We start from the raw sequence: 21,745 nt of genomic DNA on the forward strand, positions 1-21,745 counted from the left end.
CCACGTTCTGTCTTTAATTAAAACTTTTAATTACACTGAGAGGTTTCGAGGGGAATGGGCCAAACGCGGGCAGGTGGGACTAGAGTTGATGGGGGCATCTCGGGTCGGCATGGGCGAGTTGGGCCCAAGGGCCTGTGTCAGAGCCGTGTGACTGAGTGTCGTCAACCCTGGGATTTGGGGTAAGGGAGGGTGGGGGGGGGGGGAGACGGAATGGGGGGTGGGGGTTGGAGTGCAATGGGTGTGTAGAGAGAGGGGGTTGGGCAGTTGAAGGCGAGAGGTGGGGGTGTGGGGATGGAGGTGTGGAGGGGGGGGGGAGTCGAGGAGGGGAGGGGAGGGAGAGTCGAGTGGGGCAGGGGGAGTCGAGGGGAGAGTGGGGTGGGGAGGAGGGTAGTGTAGGGGGGATTGGAGTAGAGTGGGGGGGGAGTGGAATCGAGTGGGCAGGGGGGAGTCGAATGGAGCGAGTGGGAGTTTTGTGGGGAGAGGGTAGTGGAATGGGGGGAGGAGTGGGTGGAGGGGGAGTGGGGGTGGGGTGGGGGAGGGGGGATTGGGGTGGGGAGGAGTGAGGGGGACTGGAATGGTGGGGTTGGTGAGAGGGGGGGTGGAGGGGGGGGGTTTGGAGGGGGGTTTGGAGTCAGAAGGGGGAGGGTGGAGTGGGGGAGGGGGAATTGGGGGGAGGGGGGGGGGGGGGGAGGGGGGATGGGGGTGGGGAGGAGTTGGGGGGGGACTGAATGGAGAGGGGGGGGTTGGTGGTGGGAGGAGGGGGGGGTGGGGGGGGAGGGAGTGGAGGGAGTTTGGAGTCATTTGGGGGTGGAGGGTGGGAGGGGAGGGAGTTTGAGTCATTTGGGGAGGGGGGTGTGGGAGAGGGAGAAGAGGGAGTGGAGTGGGGTGGGGGGGGGGTGGGGGGTTTGGTGTTTGGTGTTGGGGGTGTGGGTGGAGGGGAGAGGGGAGTGGGGTGGGAAGGGGGGGGAGGGTGGGTGGGAGGGAGTGGGGGTGGGGGAAGGTGGAGTGGGGTTGAGTAGGTGGGGGGGAGGGGTTTGGTGTCGAGTGGGTGTGTGGGTGGAGGGGAGTGGGGGTGGGGAGGTGTAGTGGAGGTGGAAAGGGAATGCAGAGAAGCAAAAGCGGTAAGACGGAGGATGGGGAGGGGTGGGGGCAACATCTGTGATGGAAGACAAGCGAGACAAGCTTTGCCTAATCCACTGCCAGTCCCGGACCCCCCTCCCCCCCCGCAACCCCATGAGAGGGCGGGAGATGGCTGGGCCTCCAGAGACGCGGAGAGTTACGGATCGGATTGGACGGGACGGGACGCAGCCCGCGGCTCAGTGCCGCATGTTGACGGACAGCATCTTCAGCAGCTTCTTCACAGCCCGGCGGAAGCTGATCGCCCAGCCTGCGGAACGACAAGAGGAAGGTTGGCGGTCAGCTCGGGGTCACGCATCCACCGCGCCAACAGGACCCACCGCGTGGACGTGCCGAGCCTCAGCACATCCAAGGCAAGGCCCGGCTACCAGCCCTGCCACCCCTGCCATCGGGAAGAGAGCACAAGAGCCTGAAAACTGTATAAAGTCCATGTTCAGGAACAGCTCCTTCCCTACAGCCGTCAGGCTATTAAATGCGACATCCTCCAAATAAGCTCTGAACCACATGGACTTGGGGGCATTGGCTTTGTGTTTTTTAATGTATACGTGCATTTATGTGTATATATTGTATATGTGTAGGAAAGAACTGCAGATGCTGGTTTAAATCGAAGGTAGACACAAATGCTGGAGTAACTCAGCGGGTCAGGCAGCATCTCTGGAGAGAAGGAATGGGTGATGTTTCGGGGCGAGACCCTTCTTCAGATGTTATATATATATAATATATTATATATATATGTGTGTGTGTTTATATGTGTATGTGTATGCGCGTACATCTGTGTGTGTGTGTGGGAGTATATTGTCCCGTGTACTGAGGTACAGTGAAAAGCTTTTGTTGCGTGCTAACCAGTCAGCTGAAAGACAATACATGATTACAATCGAGCCATTTAGTGTATGTATGTGCGTGCGTGCGTGTGTGCGTGTGTATGTGTGTGTGTGTGTGTGTGCGTGCGTGTGTGTATGTGCGTGCGTGTGTGTGTGTGTGTGTGTGTGTGTGCGTGTGTGTGTGTGTGTGCGCGCGTGCGTGCGTGTGTGTGTCTGTGTGCGTGTGTGTGTGTGTGTGCGTGTGCGTGTATGTGCGTGTGTGTGCGTGTGTAAGAAAGAACTGCAGATGCTGGTTTAAATCGAAGGGTCTCAACCCGAAACGTCGCCCATTTCTTCTCTCCAGAGACGCTGCCTGTCCTGCTGAGTTACTCCAGCATTTTGTGTCTACCTTCGATTTTAACCAGCATCTGCAGTTCTTTGACATACTTACACACACGCACGCGCACACACACACACACACACACACACACACACACACACACACACACACACACACACACACACTCTCTCTCTCTCTCACTCTAAGACTCTAAGACTCTGTTTTTATTTGTTATTTATTTTTTGTCCCATTGAATGTATAGTTTGTTATGGTTTTTATATTGTTTTTAGCTGTGTGTAGGCGGGGAGGGGGGGTGGAGGAAACTTTTAAATCTCTTCCCTGTACGGGGGACCCGACCTTTTCCGTGTCGGGTCTGCGTTGTCGTTTGGGCCTAGCACCGTGGAGCGGCCTCCAGCTGGAATGGCCTGGGGGCTCCAGTCGCGGAGCCTGCAGGACTCATCATCGCGGGGGGCTGCCCGGCTTCGGAGCGTGGGGGAGCTGTGGTGGCGCCCGGCTGCGACCCGACTACAGAGCTTCGGAGGCATCGGGAGCTGGCGGGTCCCTAGTGGGTGACCGGTTTTGGGAGCTCCCGCAACAGCAACTTCTCCCGCCCGAATTGGGGGTGAAACGGAGCTGGGCCTGACCGTTTTAACGGCCGTGGGACTTACCATCGCCTGCCGGGGGCTTTAACTTCGGGAGAAGAACGCAACACTGGGGAGAGACAAGACTTTGCCTTCCATCACAGTGAGGAGGTGTGTTTAAGAAGGAACTGCAGATGCTGGAAAATCAAAGGTAGACAAAAGTGCTGGAGAAACATAGAAACATAGAAATTAGGTGCAGGAGTAGAGGCCATTCGGCCCTTCGAGCCTGCACCGCCATTCAATATGATCATGGCTGATCATCCAACTCAGTATCCCGTATCTGCCTTCTCTCCGTACCCCCTGATCCCTTTAGCCACAAGGGCCACATCTAACTCCCTCTTAAATATAGCCAATGAATTGGCCGCAACTACCCTCTGTGGCAGAGAGTTCCAGAGATTCACCACTCTCTGTGTGAAAAAAAAACAAAAAAAAATCAGCGGGTGAGGCCGCATCTATGGAGCGAAGGAAATAGGCAACGTTTCGGACTATTCAGACTATTTCCTTTGTTCCATAGATGCTGCTGCACCCGCTGAATTTCTCCAGCACTTTTTGTCAACCCAGGAGATTCACTGTGATGGATGTTTGTGTACATTGTGTGTCTTGATTCTTGATGTATGACTGCAGAGACCAAATTTCGTTGGAACTTCTTTTGAGGTTCAAATGACAATAAATTTGTGTTGTGTTATCCCGCCAAGCTTTCCATCCATGGAGACAACTCCAGCGGAGAGAGAGGCAGAGAGAGAGAGAGAGGGCTGCTTACCCACGACAAAAGATGCCTTCACCTTCCTGTTCCTGAGGGGCTGCACCTCCCGGCGGTTGTTGACCAGGGGTAACCGTGGCAACGTGCCGGCGTGCGTGCGGAACAAGCCCGTGCGCAGGGTCTTGAGCTGTGGGCGAGGTGGAAGTCATTTCTCAACACCCTTGGTGGAGCATAGAAACATAGGAAATAGGTGCAGGAGGAGGCCATTCGGCCCTTCGCGTCATTGCGATCAAGGCTGATGGTCCCCAATCAATAACCCGTGCCTGCCTTCTCCCCGTATCCCTTGACTCCACCAGCCCCTAGAGCTCTATCTAACTCTCTCTTAAATCCGTCCAGTGATTTGGCCTCCACTGCCCTCTGTGGCAGGGAATCCCACAAGAACGTTTTTTTCTCACCTCGGTCTTAAATGACCTGCCCTTTATTCTAAGACTGTGTGTGTGGCCCCTGGTTCTGGACTCGCCCAACATTGGGAACATTTTTCCTGCATCTAGCTTGTCCAGTCCTTTTATCATTTTATATGTTTCTATAAGATCCTCCCCCTCATCCTTCTAAACTCCAGTGAATACAAGCCCAGTCTTTTCAATCTTTCCTCATATGACAGTCCCGCCATCCCAGGGATCGATCTCGTGAGCTAGCTACCTAGTTATACAGGATGTAGCCATCTAGCTGGTTCAATAGTGATCGTGTTTTGGCTTTCTGCTAACTGGTTAGCATGCTACTACAGCGTTGGGTGATCAGCCATGTGAGGTTATCCATTTCGGTGGCAAAAACAGGAAAGCAGACTATTATCTAAATGGTGGCCGACTAGGAAAAGGGGAGATGCAGCGAGACCTGGGTGTCATGGTACACCAGTCATTGAAAGTAGGCATGCAGGTGCAGCAGGCAGTGAAGAAAGCGAATGGTATGGTAGCTTTCATAGCAAAAGGATTTGAGTATAGGAGCAGGGAGGTTCTACTGCAGTTGCACAGGGTCTTGGTGAGACCACACCTGGAGTATTGCGTACAGTTTGGTCTCCAAATCTGAGGAAGGACATTATTGCCATAGAGGGAGTGCAGAGAAGGTTCACCAGACTGATTCCTGGGATGTCAGGACTGTCTTATGAAGAAAGACTGGATAGACTTGGTTTATACTCTCTAGAATTTAGGAGATTGAGAGGGGATCTTATAGAAACTTACAAAATTTTTAAGGGGTGGGACAGGCTAGATGCAGGAAGATTGCTCCCGATGTTGGGGAAGTCCAGGACAAGGGGTCACAGCTTAAGGATAAGGGGGAAATCCTTTAAAACCGAGATGAGAAGAATGTTTTTCACACAGAGAGTGGTGAATCTCTGGAACTCTCTGCCGCAGAGGGTAGTCGAGGCCACAGTTCATTGGCTATATTTAAGAGGGAGTTAGATGTGGCCCTTGTGGCTAAGGGGATCAGAGAAGGCAGGTACGGGATACTGAGGTGGATGATCAGCCATGATCATATCGAATGGCGGTGCAGGCTCGAAGGGCCGAATGCCCTCTACTCCTGCACCTAATTTCTATGTTTCACTGTACCTCGATACATGAGGGGGGAGAAAGAATGATATGAGATTGCTACCTGGATTGTGCAAATGTAACAAGTTGTGGATTTGTGCAATTCCCTGCCCCAGAGGGCAGTGGAGGCCAAATCACTGGATGGATTTAAGAGCGAGTTGTTGTAAACACAGTTGTTGCTGTAGCTCATCTTTGCAGGTGCTCTCCCCCAAATCTACATTTACAGATACCTTCCCTACTGCACCATTTAAAGGTACCCTCCTCTAATTCACCATTTAAAGGTACCCTCTCCTAATTCACCATTTAAAGGTGCCCTCCTCTAATTCACCATTTAAAGGTACCCTCTCCTAATTCACCATTTAAAGGTGCCCTCCTCTAATTCACCATTTAAAGGTAACCTCCACTAATTCACCATTTAAAGGTACCCTCCTTTAATTCACCATTTAAAGGTGCCCTCCCCTAATTCACCATTTAAAGGTAACCTCCACTAATACACCATTTAAAGGTAACCTCCACTAATACACCATTTAAAGGTACCCTCCTCTAATTCACCATTTAAAGGTGCCCTCCCCTAATTCACCATTTAAAGGTAACCTCCACTAATACACCATTTAAAGGTAACCTCCACTAATACACCATTTAAAGGTACCCTCCTTTAATTCACCATTTAAAGGTAACCTCCACTAATTCACCATTTAAATGTACCCTCCTCTAATTCACCATTTAAAGGTACCCTCCCCTAATTCACCATTTAAAGGTACCCTCCTCTAATTCACCATTTAAAGGTACCCTCCCCTAATTCACCATTTAAAGGTACCCTCCTCTAATTCACCATTTAAAGGTACCCTCCCCTAATTCACCATTTAAAGGTACCCTCCTCTAATTCACCATTTAAAGGTACCCTCCCCTAATTCACCATTTAAAGGTAACCTCCACTAATTCACCATTTAAATGTACCCTCCTCTAATTCACCATTTAAAGGTAATCTCCACTAATTCACCATTTAAATGTACCCTCCTCTAATTCACCATTTAAAGGTACCCTCCTCTAATACACCATTTAAATGTACCCTCCTCTAATTCACCATTTAAAGGTAACCTCCACTAATTCACCATTTAAAGGTACCCTCCTCTAATTCACCATTTAAAGGTACCCTCCTCTAATTCACCATTTAAAGGTGCCCTCCTCTAATTCACCATTTAAAGGTACCCTCCTCTAATTCACCATTTAAAGGTGCCCTCCCCTAATTCACCATTTAAAGGTGCCCTCCCCTAATTCACCATTTAAAGGTGCCCTCCCCTAATTCACCATTTAAAGGTGCCCTCCCCTAAATTCAAGTCAAGTCAAGTTTATTTGTCACATACACATACGAGATATGCAGTGAAATGAAAGTGGCAATGCTCGCAGACTTTTGTGCAAAAGACAAACAACAAAACAACCAAACAAATTATAAACACAATCATAACACACATATTCTTTTACATAATAAATAATGTAATTCACCCTATTTCTAGGCACCCTCCCCTATATAGAAACATAGAAAATAGTTGCAGGAGGAGGCCATTCGGCCCTTCGAGCCAGCTACCAAGTTATCCAGTATGTAGCCATCTAGCTAGTTATCTAGCTATCCAGCATGTAGCTCATAGCTAGCGACCCAGCTATCCAGTAGCTATCAGTCTAGCTATCCAATATGTAGCTCAGTCTAGCGAGATATCTAGCGATCCAATGCGTAGCTGTCCAGCTAACTACCTAGGTATCCAGTATATACACATCCAACTCAGTATCCCATCCCTGCCTTCTCTCCATACCCCCCGATCCCTTTAGCCACAAGGGCCACATCTAACTCCCTCTTAAATATAGCCAATGAACTGTGGCTCAACTACCTTCTGTGGCAGAGAGTTCCAGAGATTCACCACTGAAAAATGTTTTTCTCATCTCGGTCCTAAAGGATTTCCCCCTTATCCTTAAACTGTGACTGACCCCTTGTCCTGGACTTCCCCAACATCGGGAGCAATCTTCCTGCATCCAGCCTGTCCAACCCCTTGAGAATTTTGTAAGTTTCTATAAGATCCCCCCTCAATCTTCTAAATTCTAGCGAGTACAAGCCAAGTCTATCCAGTCTTTCTTCATATGAAAGGCCTGCCATGCCAGGAATCAGTCTGGTGAACCTTCTCTGTACTCCCTCTATGGCAAGAATGTCTTTCCTCAGATTAGGAGACCACAACTGTACGCAATACTCCAGGTGTGGTCTCACCAAGACCCTGTACAACTGCAGTAGAACCTCCCTGCTCCTATACTCAAATTCTTTTGCTGATGTAGCCATCTAGCTTTCCAGCATGTAGCTCATAGCTGGCAACCCAGCTATCCAGTAGCTATTTGTCTAGCTATCCAATATGTAGCTCAGTCTAGCGAGCTATCTAGCCATCCAATACATAGCTGTCCAGCTAACTACCTAGGTATCCAGTATAGCTAGCTAGAAACATGGAAAATAGGTGCAGGAGGAGGCCATTTGGCCCTTCGAGCCAGCACCGCCATTCATTGTGATCATGGCTGATCATCCCCAATCAATAACCCGTGCCTGCCTTCTCCCCCCTTATCCTTGACTCCACTAGCCCCTAGAGCTCCATCCAGCTCTCTCTTAAACCAATCCAGTGACTTGGCCTCCACTGCCCTCTGTGGCAGGGAATTCCACAAATTCACAACTCTCTGGGTGAAAAAGATTTTTTCTCACCTCGGTCTTAAATGACCTCCCCTTTATTCTAAGACTGTGTGTGTGGCCCCTGGTTCTGGACTCGCCCAACATTGGGAACATGTTTCCTGCATCTAGCTTGTCCAGTCCTTTTATCATTTTATATGTTTCTATAAGATCCCCCCCATCATCCTTCTAAACTCCAGTGAATACAAGCCTAGTCTTTTCAATCTTTCCTCGTGTGACAGTCCCGCCATCCCAGGGATCATAGAAACATAGAAATTAGGTGCAGGAGTAGAGGCCATTCGGCCATTCGAGCCTGCACCGCCATTCAATATGATCATGGCTGATCATCCAACTCAGTATCCCGTACCTGCCTTCTCTCCATACCCCCTGATCCCCTTAGCCACAAGGGCCACATCTAACTCCCTCTTAAATATAGCCAATGAACTGTGTGGCCTCAACTACCCTCTGTGGCAGAGAGTTCCAGAGATTCACCTCTCTCTGTGTGAAAAAAGTTCTTCTCATCTCGGTTTTAAAGGATTTCCCCCTTATCCTTAAGCTGTGACCCCTTGTCCTGGACTTCCCTAACATCGGGAACAATCTTCCTGCATCTAGCCTGTCCAACCCCTTAAGAATTTTGTAAGTTCCTACCACAACCAGAGAGCGGCTGTCACCTTGAGACTATCTTTGTTCGGTCTTTACTGGCTTTACGCCCTGCACCAAATGTTATTCCGCTTAGGAGAATCTCTGGCCGGCAGGGACTCAGAGGGCCTGTTTCCGCGCTGAGCCTCTGTAAAGCCTCAAGAATTGATGCCCGCTGGTTGCTCAGGTACCTGAGAGAGGGAGAGGAGAACTCTCTGGTGAAAGATGATCCATTGCACACTCTGGTAGCAGGGCGGAGTAGTCAGCGACCCCCGGTAAGTGAAGTATTGATCCAGTCGTTTGGGCAACAGCCCACGAACGGCAAAGGAAGGAATCTCCACCTCCTGACCTGCGCAACAAACCAGGAGAATAACCTGTAGCTAGCTGCCGAGCGCTGAAGAAAGGTCTCGATCCGAAACGTCACCTACAGGGTGACAGGGTGAGCTGTGTTAAATATCTGGGAGCCCACATCTCTGAGGATATGACATGGGCATCACACGCCTCAGCACTCGTGAGTAAGGCAAGGCAGCGCCTTTACCACCTCAGGCAATTGAGGAAATTCAGAGTGTCTCCGAGGATCCTCCAGTGCTTCTACTCAGCGGCTGTGGAACACACACACACACACACACACACACACACACACACACACACACACATACACGCAGATGCAGTATAATGTGGATAAACGTGAGGTTATCCATTTTGGTGGCAAAAACAGGAAAGCAGACGATTATCTAAATGGTGGCCGACTAGGAAAAGGGGAGATGCAGCGAGACCTGGGTGTCATGGTACACCAGTCATTGAAAGTAGGCATGCAGGTGCAGCAGGCAGTGAAGAAAGCGAATGGTATGTTAGCTTTCATAGCGAAAGGATTTGAGTATAGGAGCAGGGAGGTTCTACTGCAGTTGTACAGGGTCTTGGTGAGACCACACCTGGAGTATTGCGTACAGTTTTGGTCTCCAAATCTGAGGAAGGACATTATTGCCATAGAGGGAGTGCAGAGAAGGTTCACCAGACTGATTCCTGGGATGTCAGGACTTTCATATGAAGAAAGACTGGGTAGACTCGGCTTGTACTCGCTAGAATTTAGAAGATTGAGGGGGGATCTTATAGAAACTTACAAAATTCTTAAGGGGTTGGACAGGCTAGATGCAGGAAGATTGTTCCCAATGTTGGGGAAGTCCAGAATGAGGGGCCACAGTTTAAGGATAAGGGGGAAATCTTTTCGGACCGAGATGAGGAAAACCTTTTTCTTTTCACACACAGAGAGTGGTGAATCTGCGGAATTCTCTGCCACAGAAGGTAGTTGAGGCCACACAGTTCATTGGCTATATTTAAGAGGGAGTTAGATGTGGCCCTTGTGGCTAAAGGGATCAGGGGGAATGGAGAGAAGGCAGGGATGGGATACTGAGTTGGATGATCAGCCATGATCATATTGAATGGCGGTGCTGGTGCTGGTGCTGGCTCGAAGGGCCGAATGGCCTACTCCTGCACCTAATTTCTATGTTTCTATACTGAGTTGGATGATCAGCCATGATCATATTGAATGGCGGTGCAGGCTCGAAGGGCCGAATGGCCTACTCCTGCACCTAATTTCTATGTTTCTATACTGAGTTGGATGATCAGCCATGATCATATTGAATGGCGGTGCAGGCTCGAAGGGCCGAATGGCCTCTACTCCTGCACCTATTTTCTATCTTTTCTATGTCATAAAAACCAAGGAGCCGATTGTGGATTTTAGAAGTGCACATCATCCGAGGAGATGTTATCTCCACACGCCACTGGAGATAAAAGGGGCTACTGTGGATAGGGCGAGCTGCTTCTAACCGACCCTCTGTAAAATTGCCCCCTGCTGAGCAGGGAGTGAATGGTGAAGTGGCTAACATAGAACTAGTGTGTGTGTAGGGGCGATCGCTGATCTCAAGTCTAAAGGAAAGGCCGAGGGACTTAGCTTGATGGCACCTTACCTGCAAACTTAATGGATTCCAAGTGACTCAGGATATTTTCATAGGCTGGGTTTTTAAACTTCCCGACCTTGATTAAACAAATAAATAGATGTACATGTTAGTATTGCACCACAGTGTTTGTTGTTGCTCAGTAAAACAGGAGCTTATTTATTCATTTGTGGATTGTGGCCGTCACGAGCCAGCCCCCTTATTCTTAAACTGTGTGACCCCCCCCCCCCCCCCCTTCTGGACTCCCCCCCCCCCATTTTTCCCTCTTGAGTAAACTCAACATCGGGAACATTTTTCCTGCAACTATCTCTTGAGTAACTCGACCCTAGAGAGCGGAGGGTGATCTGACACACTCCTGACTTAACTATGCCTAGTTGAGGGTGGAGAGGCCTTGGTGTGTCAATAGACAATAGGTGCAGGAGTAGGCCATTCGGCCCCTTCAATGTGATCATGGCTAATCATCCCCAATCAGTACCCCCGTTCCCGCCTTCTCCCCATATCCCCTGGCTCCGCTATCTTTAAGAGCCCTATCTAGCTCTCTCTTGCAAGTATCCAGAGAACCGCTCTCTGAGGCGGGGAATTCCACGGACTCACCACTCTCTGTGAGAAAAAGGTGTGTCCTCGTCTCCGTTCTAAATGGCTTACTCCTTATTATAGAAAATAGGTGCAGGAGGAGGCCATTTGGCCCTTCGATTCAATTTGGCACCGCCATTCAATGTGATCATGGCTGATCATCCCCAATCAGTTCCTGCCTTCTCCCCATATCCCCTGACTCCGCTATCTTTAAGAGCCCTACCTGGCTCCCGTGGGCGGCCATCTTGAGCCAACAGAGAACCGGCCTCCACTGCCGTTTGGGCAGCCATCTTGAGTATTGGCGGCCATTTTGACAGACGTGAAGCTTGACATAGACTACAAGACCTACACCAAACCCAAACCCAAACCAATTAGGAGCAGACGAGGGCATTCGATCCAATTTGTGATCCCAGCTCTAGAGACAGATGTGTACAGCAATTCGTTTTCCCCCCCCCGCACAATTAAAGCATGGAATAATCTCCACCCAACTATAGTTACCCAACTAGATGCAACTACATTTAAAGTAGCTCTTTCTTCCCAATAACCAACCCTTTCCGGCTTAAGTCCTCCCTCCACCACCTCCACAGTTTAAATTCCATTTGGAATATTTTGGAGGACCCGGAAACCAAGAACCAAGGAGCCATCTTGAGCCACCATAGAAACCGGCCTCCACCGCCCTCTGAGGAGAAGAATCCCGCAGACATTCCCGTTGCACTTTGCCAGGAGGTGAATCATTTACCCACAGGACATCCGCCCTCCGACTTATTTTTAAATAGCTGTTTGGTCAGCAAAGAAATGATTGTACAATTTCTCCTTTTATAATGGTACCTGGAGCCCACAGCACAGTAAGTAGTAATTAGTGTTATGTAATCTTCTTTACACGAACAATCCTATTATAGACAAAAAAAATCTCCTGTAGTAGACTTGTTTTCTAAGTAGCTATGACTAAAATAGTTTTGAAATGCCTTTATTATCATTACTTCTTTGCACAGCTTTCATTCATAGAAACATAGAAAATAGGTGCAGGAGGAGGCCATTCGGCCCTTCGAGCCAGCACCGCCGTTCCTTGTGACCCTTCTTCAGGCTGAGAGTCAGGGGAGAGGGAGACACAGAGATAAGGAAGGATGAGGTGTGAAAACGAGACATCAAAGGGGAGGAAGTTCAAGGAAGAAGCAGAATAAATCTTTTCTTTTTCGGTGACGTTGGTGCGACCACATTTACAATATTGTGTTCAGTTCTGGGCACCGTGTGACAGGAAAGATATTGTCGATCTTGAAAAGGTTCAGAGATGATTTACGAGGATGTTGCCGGGACTCGAGGGGCCTGAGCTACAGGGAGAGGTTGGGGCAGGGCTGGGTCTCTATTCCATGGAGCGCAGGAGGATGAGGGGAGATCTTATAGAGGTGTACAAAATCATGAGAGGAATAGATCGGGTAGATGCACAGTCTTTTACTCAGAGTGGGGAAATCGAGGAGCGGAGGACATAGGTTCAAGGTGAAGGGGAAAAGATTTAAAGGGGAACTTTTCACACAGAGGGTGGTGGGTGTATGGAACGAGCTGCCAGAGGAGGTAGTTGAGGCTGGGACTATCCCATCGTTTAAGAAACAGTTGGACAGGTACATGGATAGTCTGAAGAAGGGTTTTGGCCCAAAATGTTGCCTATTATTCAGTCTGAAGAAGGGTTTCGGCCCGAAACCAGGGGCCACACACACACACAGTTTAAGAGATTGAGAGGGGATCTTATAGAAACTTACAAAATTCTTAAGGGGTTGGACAGGCTAGATGCAGGAAGATTGTTCCCGATGTTGGGGAAGTCCAGGACAAGGGGTCACAGCTTAAGGATAAGGGGGAAATCCTTTAAAACCGAGATGAGGAGAACTTTTTTCACACACAGAGAGTGGTGAATCTCTGGAACTCTCTGCCACAGAGGGTAGTTGAGGCCACAGTTCATTGGCTATATTTAAGAGGGAGTTAGATGTGGCCCTTGTGGCTAAGGGGATCAGGGGGTATGGAGAGAAGGCAGGTACGGGATATTGAGTTGGATGATCAGCCATGATCATATTGAATGGCGGTGCAGGCTCGAAGGGCCGAATGGCCTAATCCTGCAGCTAATTTCTATGTTTCTATGAAACGTTGCCTATTTCCTTCGCTCCATAGATGCTGCCCCACCCACTGAGTTTCTCCAGCGCTATTGACCACAAGGTACATGGATAGGACAGGTTTGGAGGGATTGGGGCCAAACGCAGGCAGGTGGGACTAGTGTAAATGGGGCGTGTTGGCGAGTTGGGCCGAAGGGCCTGTTTCCACACTGTATCACTCCATGACTCCCGATGGCCTCACCTCCAGCAGAATCGCCAGGACTGCCAGCCCGTTTGGCCTCCTCATGGCTTCCGACACATTCCGATATTTATCCGAGTTGTAAAGAACCACGTGAAGCTGGGAAAGAAACCAAACCATGATCAGGCCTCAGTTGGGATAGTCCCTGCCTCAACTGCCCCCTCCGGCAGCTCGTTCCATACACCCACCACCCTCTGTGTGGAAAATGTTACCCCTCAGATTCCTATTAAATCTTTTCCCCTTCACCTTGAACCCATGTCCTCTGGTCCTCGATTCCCCTACTCTGGGCAAGAGACTCTACCCGATCTATTCCTCTCATGATTTTGGACATCTTTGATGTCTCATTTTCACACAATACCCTTCCATATCTCACATAGAAACATAGAAACATAGAAATTAGGTGCAGGAGTAGGCCATTTGGCCCTTCGAGCCTGCACCGCCATTCAATATGATCATAGAAACATAGATACATAGAAATTAGGTGCAGGAGTAGGCCATTCGGCCCTTCGAGCCAGCACCGCCATTCAATGTGATCATGGCTGATCATCCCCAATCAGTACCCCGCTCCTGCCTTCTCCCCATATCCCCTGACTCCGCTATCTTTAAGAGCCCTATCTAGCTCTCTCTTGAAAGTATCCAGAGAAACGGCCTCCACCGCCCAGAGAATTCCACAGACTCACACCACTCTCTGTGAGAAAAAGTGTTTCCTCATCTCCGTTCTAAATGGCTTACTACTTATTCTTAAACTGTGTGGCCCCTGGTTCTGGACTCCCCCAACATCAGGAACATGTTTCCTGCCTCTAGCGTGTTCAAACCCTTAACAATCTATATGTTTCAATAAGATACCCTCTCATCCTTCTAAACTCCAGAGTGTACAAGCCCAGCCGCTCCATTCTCCCAGCATATGACAGTCCCGCCATCCTGGGAATTAACCTGGTGAACCTACGCTGCACTCCCTCAACTCATTGACAATAAACAATAGGTGCAGGAATAGAGGCCATTCGGCCCTTCGAGCCAGCACCGCCATTCAATGTGATCATGGCTGATCATCCCCAATCAGTACCCCGTTCCTGCCTTCTCCCCATATCCCCTGACTCCGCTATCTTTAAGAGCCCTATCTAGCTCTCTTGGGCGGCCATCTTGAGCCACCTCCACTGCCTGTTGGGCAGCCATTTTGAGTATTGGCGGCCATTTTGACAGACGTGATGCTCACCGTTTGACCTTAACGTTTTTACAAAATGTTAAATGGTCAGCTCGCCATAGACTACAAGACCTGCACCAAACCCAAACCAATTAGAGAGAAACGTCTCTCCGGAGATGGTGGGAAGAGGGAAGAGGGAAGAGGGAGGTTCCTTACCTCTGCCGAGGATCTCTGACCGTCGATGAGGTGTTCCGATCCACGTGGCCACTGTGCGCTACCCCAATGCAGATGTAGCTGGGAGGCAGTGAACTGCCTGGGCAGGCTCGTGATAGCCAGGGTGGAGGGGAGACTCATCTGTACTGGTGTGGTGGGGACAAGAGGGAGAGTGCGGGTTAGATACTAGAGACATGATGACAACCCCACCACCCCCTGCCCCTGTAACCCCCTCTGGACCTAATTTGAGGAAGGACATCCTTGTGATTAGAAACATAGAAAAATAGGTGCAGGAGTAGAGGCCATTCGGCCCTTCGAGCCTGCACCAGCACCGCCATTCAATATGATCATGGCTGATCATCCAACTCAGTATCCCGTCCCTGCCTTCTCTCCATACCCCCTGATCCCTTTAGCCACAAGGGCCACATCTAACTCCCTCTTAAATATAGCCAATGAACTGTGTGGCCTCAACTACCTTCTGTGGCAGAGAGTTCCAGAGATTCACCACTCTCTGTGTGAAAAATGCTTTTCTCATCTCATAGAAACATAGAAACATAGAAATTAGGTGCAGGAGTAGGCCATTCGGCCCTTCGAGCCTGCACCGCCATTCAATATGATCATGGCTGATCATCCAACTCAGTATCCCGTACCTGCCTTCTCTCCATACCCCCTGATCCCCTTAGCCACAAGGTCCACATCTAACTCCCTCTTAAATATAGCCAATGAACTGTGTGGCCTCAACTAGTCAATAGTCAATAGTCTATTTAATTGTCATTTGGACCCCTGGAGGTCCAAATGAAATGCCGTTTCTGCAGCCATACATTACACACAAATAGACCCCAGACACAACATAATTTACATTTTACATAAACATCCATCACATAGCTGTGATGGAAGGCCAAAAAAACTTATCTAGCTTCTGTGGCAGAGAGTTCCAGAGATTCACCACTCTGTGTGTGTGTGAAAAATGCTTTTCTCATCTCGGTCACAAAAGATTTACCCCTTATCCTTAAACTGTGTGACCCCTTGTCCTGGACTTCCCCAACATCGGGAACAATCTTCCTGCATCTAGCCTGTCCAACCCCTTAAGAATTTTGTAAGTTTCTATAAGATCCCCCCTCAATCTTCTAAATTCTAGCGAGTACAAGCTGATTTGATTGAGGCAATGCAGCGTAGGTTCACAAGGTCGATCCCAGGGATGGCGGTGTGAACTGTCAAGAGGGTGTTGGGAGGTTGCAGGGTGACCTGAACAGGTTGAGTGAGTGGGCAGATGCGTGGCAGATGCAGTATAATATAGATAAATGTGAGGTTATCCACTTTGGCGGCAAAAACAAGGGGGGCAGATTATTATCTCTATGGGGTTAGGTTAGGTAAGGGGGAGGTGCAGCGAGACCAGGGTGTCCTTGTACACCGGTCACTGAAAGTTGGCTTGCAGGTACAGCAGGCAGTGAAGAAAGCTAATGGAATGTTGGCCTTCATAACAAGAGGATTTCAGTATAGGAGTAAATAGGTTCTTGTGCAGTTGTATAGGGCTCTGGTGAGACCACATCTGGAGTATTGCGTACAGTTTTGGTCTCCTAATTTGAGGAAGGACATCCTTGTGATTGAGGCAGTGCAGCGTAGGTTCACGAGATTGATCCCTGGGATGGCGGGACTGTCATATGAGGAAAGATTGAAAAGACTAGGCTTGTATTCACTGGAGTTTAGAAGGATGAGGGGGAGGTGGGGGGAATCTTATAGAACCATATAAAATTATAAAAGGACTGTGGACAAGCTAGATGCAGGAAAAATGTTCCCAATGTTGGGCGAGTCCAGAACCAGGGGCCACACACACAGTCTTAGAATAAAAGGGAGGCCATTTAAGACTGAGGTGAGAAAAATCTTTTTCACCCAGAGAGTTGTGAATTTGTGGAATTCCCTGCCACAGAGGCCAAGTCACTGGATGGATTTAAGAGAGAGTTAGAAACATAGAAACATAGAAATTAGGTGCAGGAGTAGGCCATTCGGCCCTTCGAGCCTGCACCGCCATTCAATATGATCATGGCTGATCATCCAACTCAGTATCCCGTACCTGCCTTCTCCCCATACCCTCTGATCCCCTTGGCCACAAGGGCCACATCTAACTCCCTCTTAAATATAGCCAATGAACTGGCCTCAACTACCCTCTGTGGCAGAGAGTTCCAGAGATTCACCACTCTCTGTGTGAAAAAAAATGTTCTCCTCATCTCGGTTCTAAAGGATTTCCCCCTTATCCTTAAGCTGTGACCCCTTGTCCTGGACTTCCCCAACATCGGGAACAATCTTCCTGCATCTAGCCTGTCCAAAACCCCTTAAGAATTTTGTAAGTTTCTATAAGATCCCCTCTCAATCTCCTAAATTCTAGAGAGTATAAACCAAGTCTATCCAGTCTTTCTTCATAAGACAGTCCTGACATCCCAGGAATCAGTCTGGTGAACCTTCTCTGCACTCCCTCTATGGCAATAATGTCCTTCCTCAGATTTGGAGACCAAAACTGCACGCAATACTCCAGGTGTGGTTAGATAGAGCTCTAGGGGCTACTGGAGTCAAGGGATATGGGGAGAAGGCAGGCACGGGTTATTGATTGGGGACGATCAGCCAAGATCACAATGAATGGCGGTGCTGGTGCAGGCTCGAAGGGCCGAATGGCCTCCTCCTGCACCTATTGTCAAGGGGGTGAGGTCCTTACCTGTGTGGCCGTTGTTGCGGAGGGTGTATGTGGGTGTGGGCCGGGTGGTGAAGCCCTTCAGACGTACGGGCTTCAGTGTGGGGTCAAAGTGGGCGTCTTGTGAGCGGATGTTGATGGGAGACTGGGCTTTCTTCCCGCAGTGTTCGAACTCTTCCCGCCAGTGGCCACCTCCCAGAGACCCTGGAGAGAGAGGAGAGGAGAGAGGAGAGGAGGGGAGAGAGAGAGAGGAGAGAGAGCGAGAGAGGAGGGAGGAGAGGTTGGGAGAAAGGAGAGGAGAGAGGAGATAGGGAGAGGAGGAGGGAGAGAAAGGGAGGGAGTGGAGCAGAGGGAGCGAGAAAGAAAGGAGGAGGGAGAGAGAGGAGGAGAGGGAGCGAGAAAGAGAAAGGAGGGAGGAGAGGGAGAGAGAAAGGAAGGAAAGAGGGGAGAGGAGGAGAGAGAGAAGAGGAGAGGGAGAGAGAGATACAGGAGAGGCGAGAGGGAGAGAGAGAAAGGAGGAAGGAGAGGGAGAGGAGGAGAGAGGGAGAGAGAGAGAGGAGAGGAGAGGAGAGTGGGGAGAGAGAGAGGAGAGGAGAGGAGGAGAGGAAGGAGAGGAGAGGAGAGGAGAGAGGCTCTCTCTCCGGGAGAGAGAGAGAGAAAGAGAGGTGTTTAAGGAGAGGGAGAGAGAAGGAGGGTGGAAGGAGGGAGAAGGGAGGGAGGGAGAGGAGGAGAGGAAGAAGGAGAGGATAGGGAGAGGAGGAGAGAGAAAAGAGGAGAGGGAGAGAGGAGAGAGATAGAGAGAGGAAGGAGGAGAGAGGGAGCGAGAGAGAGAAAGGAAGGAAAGAGGGGAGAGGAGGGAGGGAGAGAGAGAGGGAGAGACGAAGAAGGAGAGGAGAGGGAGAGGAGGAGAGAGGAGAGAGAAAGGGAGAGGGAGAGGAGGGAGGAGAGAAAGAAGGGAGAAAGGAGAGAGAGGGGAGAGACCCATCTCACACACACACATACTCTCTCTCCCAGGACTCAGACGCACACAGACACACACACTGTTGGTGCTTTAAGGATAGAAAAATAAAGAGAAACAGAATGATGGATGTTGCATTGAGACTTACCATCATATTCCCAATGGTTCGCTGTGAGAAGGAAAAAAGAATTAGCTCCATAAAACCAAACTAATCGAGTTCCAGCTACAGCATTAAGGGGCCGAGCTAGTCCTGAGCTACAGGGAGAGGTTGGGGCAGGCTGGGACTCTATTCCCTGGAGCGCAGGAGGATGAGGGGCGACCTTGTAGAGTTCCAGTTACGATTCAGTTTATTGTCACGTGTACCGAGGTACAGTGAAAAGCTTTTGCTGCCAGAGGGGAAACATAGAAACATAGACGATAGGTGCAGGAGTAGAGGCCATTCGGCCCTTCGAGCCTGCACAGCACCGCCATTCAATGTGATCATGGCTGATCATCCCCAATCAGTACCCCGTTCCTGCCTTCTCCCCTGACTCCACTATCTTTAAGAGCCCTATCTAGCTCCCTCTTGAAAGCATCCAGAGAACCGGCCTCTGAGGCAGAGAATTCCACAGACTCACCACTCTCTGTGAGAAAAAGTGTTTCCTCATCTCCGTTCTAAATGGCTTACTCCTTATTCTTAAACTGTGTGTGTGTGTGTGTGTGTGTGTGGCCCCTGGTTCTGGACTCCCCCAACATCGGGAACATGTTTCCTGCCTCTAACGTGTCCAAACCCTTAACAATCTTATATGTTTCAATGAGATACCCTCTCATCCTTCTAAACTCCACAGAGTGTACAAGCCCACAGCCGCTCCATTCTCTCAGCGTATGACAGTCCCGCCATCCCGGGAATTAACCTGGTGAACCTACGCTGGGCTCCCTCAATAACAAGAATGTCCTTCCTCAAATTAGGGGACCAAAACTGCACACAATACTCCAGGTGTGGTCTCACTAGGGCTCGGTACTACTGCAGAAGGACCTCTTTGCTCCTATACTCCTCCCTCCATCCCGGGAATTAACCGGTGAAAACCCACGCAGGTCACGGGGAGAGAACGTGCAAACTCCGTATAGACAGCACCCGTGGTCGGGATCGAACCCGGGTCTTCGGCGCTGTGAGGCTGCGATTCTACCGTTGCGCATCCCGTTATCCCGTATGTGGACGGCTCGATTGTAATCATGTATTGTCTTTCCGCTGACTGGTTAGCACGCAACACAAAAAAGCTTTTCACTGTACCTCGACTTAAATCTAAACTAAACTAAGGGACTTCAGTTGTGTGTGGGAAGGAACTGCATATGCTGGTTTAAACCGAAGGTAGACATGGAAAGCTGGAGTAACTCAGCGGGACGGGCAGAGTCTCTGGAGAGAAGGAACGGGCGACGTTTTGGGTCGAGACCCTTCTTCCGAGTCCGGCATCTGCAGTTCCTTGTGGCTCATAGACATAGAAACATAGAAAATAGGTGCAGGAGGAGGCCATTCGGCCCCTCGAGCCAGCACCGCCATTCAATGTGATCATGGCTGATCATCCCCAATCAATAACCTGTCCTCTCCATATCCCTTGACTCCACCAGCCCCTAGAGCTCCATCTAACTCTCTCTTAAATCCATCCAGTGACCTGGCCTCCACTGTGCCCTCTGTGGCAGGGAATTCCACAAATTCGCAACTCTCTGGGTGTAAAAAGTTTTTTCTCACTTCAGTCTTAAATGGCCTCCCCTTTATTCTAAGACTGTGTGTGTGTGTGGCCCCTGGTTCTGGACTCGCCCAACATTGGGAAAATCTTTCCTGCCTCTAACGTGTACAAGCCCTTAACAATCTTATATGTTTCAATGAGATGCCCTCTCATCCTTCTAGTCCTAGCTTGTCCAGTCCTTTTATAATTTTGTACGTTTCTATAAGATTCCCCGTCATCCTTCTAAACTCCAGTGAACACAAGCCTAGACTTTTCAATCTTTCCTCATATGACAGTCCCGCCATCCCAGGGATCAAGGCTAAATATCGGGTTTGGTTATGAAGGAATAAACACCCACCTCTCTCCACACAGGCAGCTGGAAGGATCAGGAGAAGATTGCAGGTTGCTAACGCCAATGTTCCCAACTGCATGTTGCTTGCGATGGCCAGGGCTCAGGAGATGAGGACTAGTTGGTGTGTGTGGCTCTGTGGATGGAAGTGTTGGCACTGTCTCCTGTCTCCACACCTCCCTGGCCAAAGGAAGCCTCTATCTCCAGCTCACCTCCTTAACCCAGCCCTGTCTTCTTAAGATGGAACTTCCCACTTAAGGTGGATTGCTCGAGGTACAGTGAAAAGCTTCATTGTTGTGTGTGTGTGTGTGTGCGTGTGTGTGAGTGTGTTCATGTGTGTGTACATGTGTGTGTGTACTTGTGTGTGAGTGTGTACGTGTGTGTGAGTACGTGTGTGTGTGTGTATGTGTGTGTGTACTTGTGTGTGTTTGAGTGTGAGTGTGTGTGTATATGTGTGTGTGTATGTGTGTGTGTGTGTGTGTGTGTGTGTGTGTGTATGTGTGTGTGAGTGTATGTGTGTACGTGTGTGTGTGTGTGAGTGTGGTGTGTGTGTGTGGTGTGTGTGAGCGTGAGTGTGCAGCTCACTACTGCCCCACTGGTGTGCAATGTTTGTTCACTACTGCCCCACTAGTGTGTGGAGTCGGTTCACTACTGCCTCTCTGAGGTGTGGAGCTCACTACTGCCCTACTAGTGTGTGCTCACTACTGCCCCACTAGTATGTGCGTCCACTACTGCCCCACTAGTGCACTTACTGAGTGTGTGTGTCACTACTGCCCCCACTAGTGTGTGGAGTTCCCTACTGCCCCACTAGTGTGTGGAGCTCACTACTGCCCCACTAGTGTGTGCTCACTACTGCCCCACTAGTATGTGGAGCTCACTACTGCCCCACTAGTATGTGGAGCTCACTACTGCCCCACTAGTGTGTGGAGCTCACTACTGCCCCACTAGTGTGTGGAGCTCACTACTGCCCCACTAGTGTGTGGAGCTCACTACTGCCCCACTAGTGTGTGGAGTCGGTTCACTACTGCCCCACTGCCCTACCAGTGTGTGCTCACTACTGCCCCACTAGTGTGTGGAGTTCACTACTGCCCCACTAGTGTGTGGAGCTCACTACTGCCCCACTAGTGTGTGCTCACTACTGCCCCACTAGTATGTGGAGCTCACTACTGCCACACTAGTATGTGGAGCTCACTACTGTCCCACTAGTATGTGGAGCTCACTACTGCCCCACTAGTGTGTGGAGCTCACTACTGCTCACTCACTACTGCCCCACTAGTGTGGAGCTCACTACTGCCCCACTA

The 21,745-nt window shown here is 49.8% G+C and overlaps 1 protein-coding gene across 1 annotated transcript; it reads right to left on the reverse strand.

The window, feature by feature from the left end:
* Positions 1 to 1,074: 1,074 nt before the first annotated feature.
* Positions 1,075 to 20,783, reverse strand: LOC129716420 (carbonic anhydrase 14-like). The gene is made up of 9 exons (XM_055666292.1): positions 20,454 to 20,783; positions 18,541 to 18,561; positions 17,459 to 17,638; positions 14,755 to 14,897; positions 13,401 to 13,496; positions 10,500 to 10,566; positions 8,724 to 8,881; positions 3,679 to 3,805; positions 1,075 to 1,387 (listed from the first exon to the last, which is right to left on the reverse strand). The coding sequence occupies exons 1-9, from the start codon at positions 20,524 to 20,526 to the stop codon at positions 1,317 to 1,319; spliced, it is 936 nt and encodes a 311-aa protein (XP_055522267.1). The 5' UTR covers positions 20,527 to 20,783; the 3' UTR covers positions 1,075 to 1,316.
* Positions 20,784 to 21,745: the final 962 nt, after the last annotated feature.

Source organism: Leucoraja erinacea, unplaced genomic scaffold, assembly GCF_028641065.1.
Source record: "Leucoraja erinacea ecotype New England unplaced genomic scaffold, Leri_hhj_1 Leri_231S, whole genome shotgun sequence".
In the NCBI taxonomy this organism is placed as follows: domain Eukaryota; kingdom Metazoa; phylum Chordata; class Chondrichthyes; order Rajiformes; family Rajidae; genus Leucoraja; species Leucoraja erinaceus.

Excerpts from the sequence above, each read along its gene's own strand:
- LOC129716420 (XM_055666292.1), bottom strand. The coding sequence starts at position 20,526 with ATGCAGTTGGGAACATTGGCGTTAGCAACCTGCAATCTTCTCCTGATC. Across the intron at positions 13,497-14,754 it reads GTCAGAGATCCTCGGCAGAG|CTTCACGTGGTTCTTTACAA; the intron begins GTAAGGAACCTC and ends TTTCTTTCCCAG. Across the intron at positions 1,388-3,678 it reads GAAGGCATCTTTTGTCGTGG|GCTGGGCGATCAGCTTCCGC; the intron begins GTAAGCAGCCCT and ends GTCGTTCCGCAG.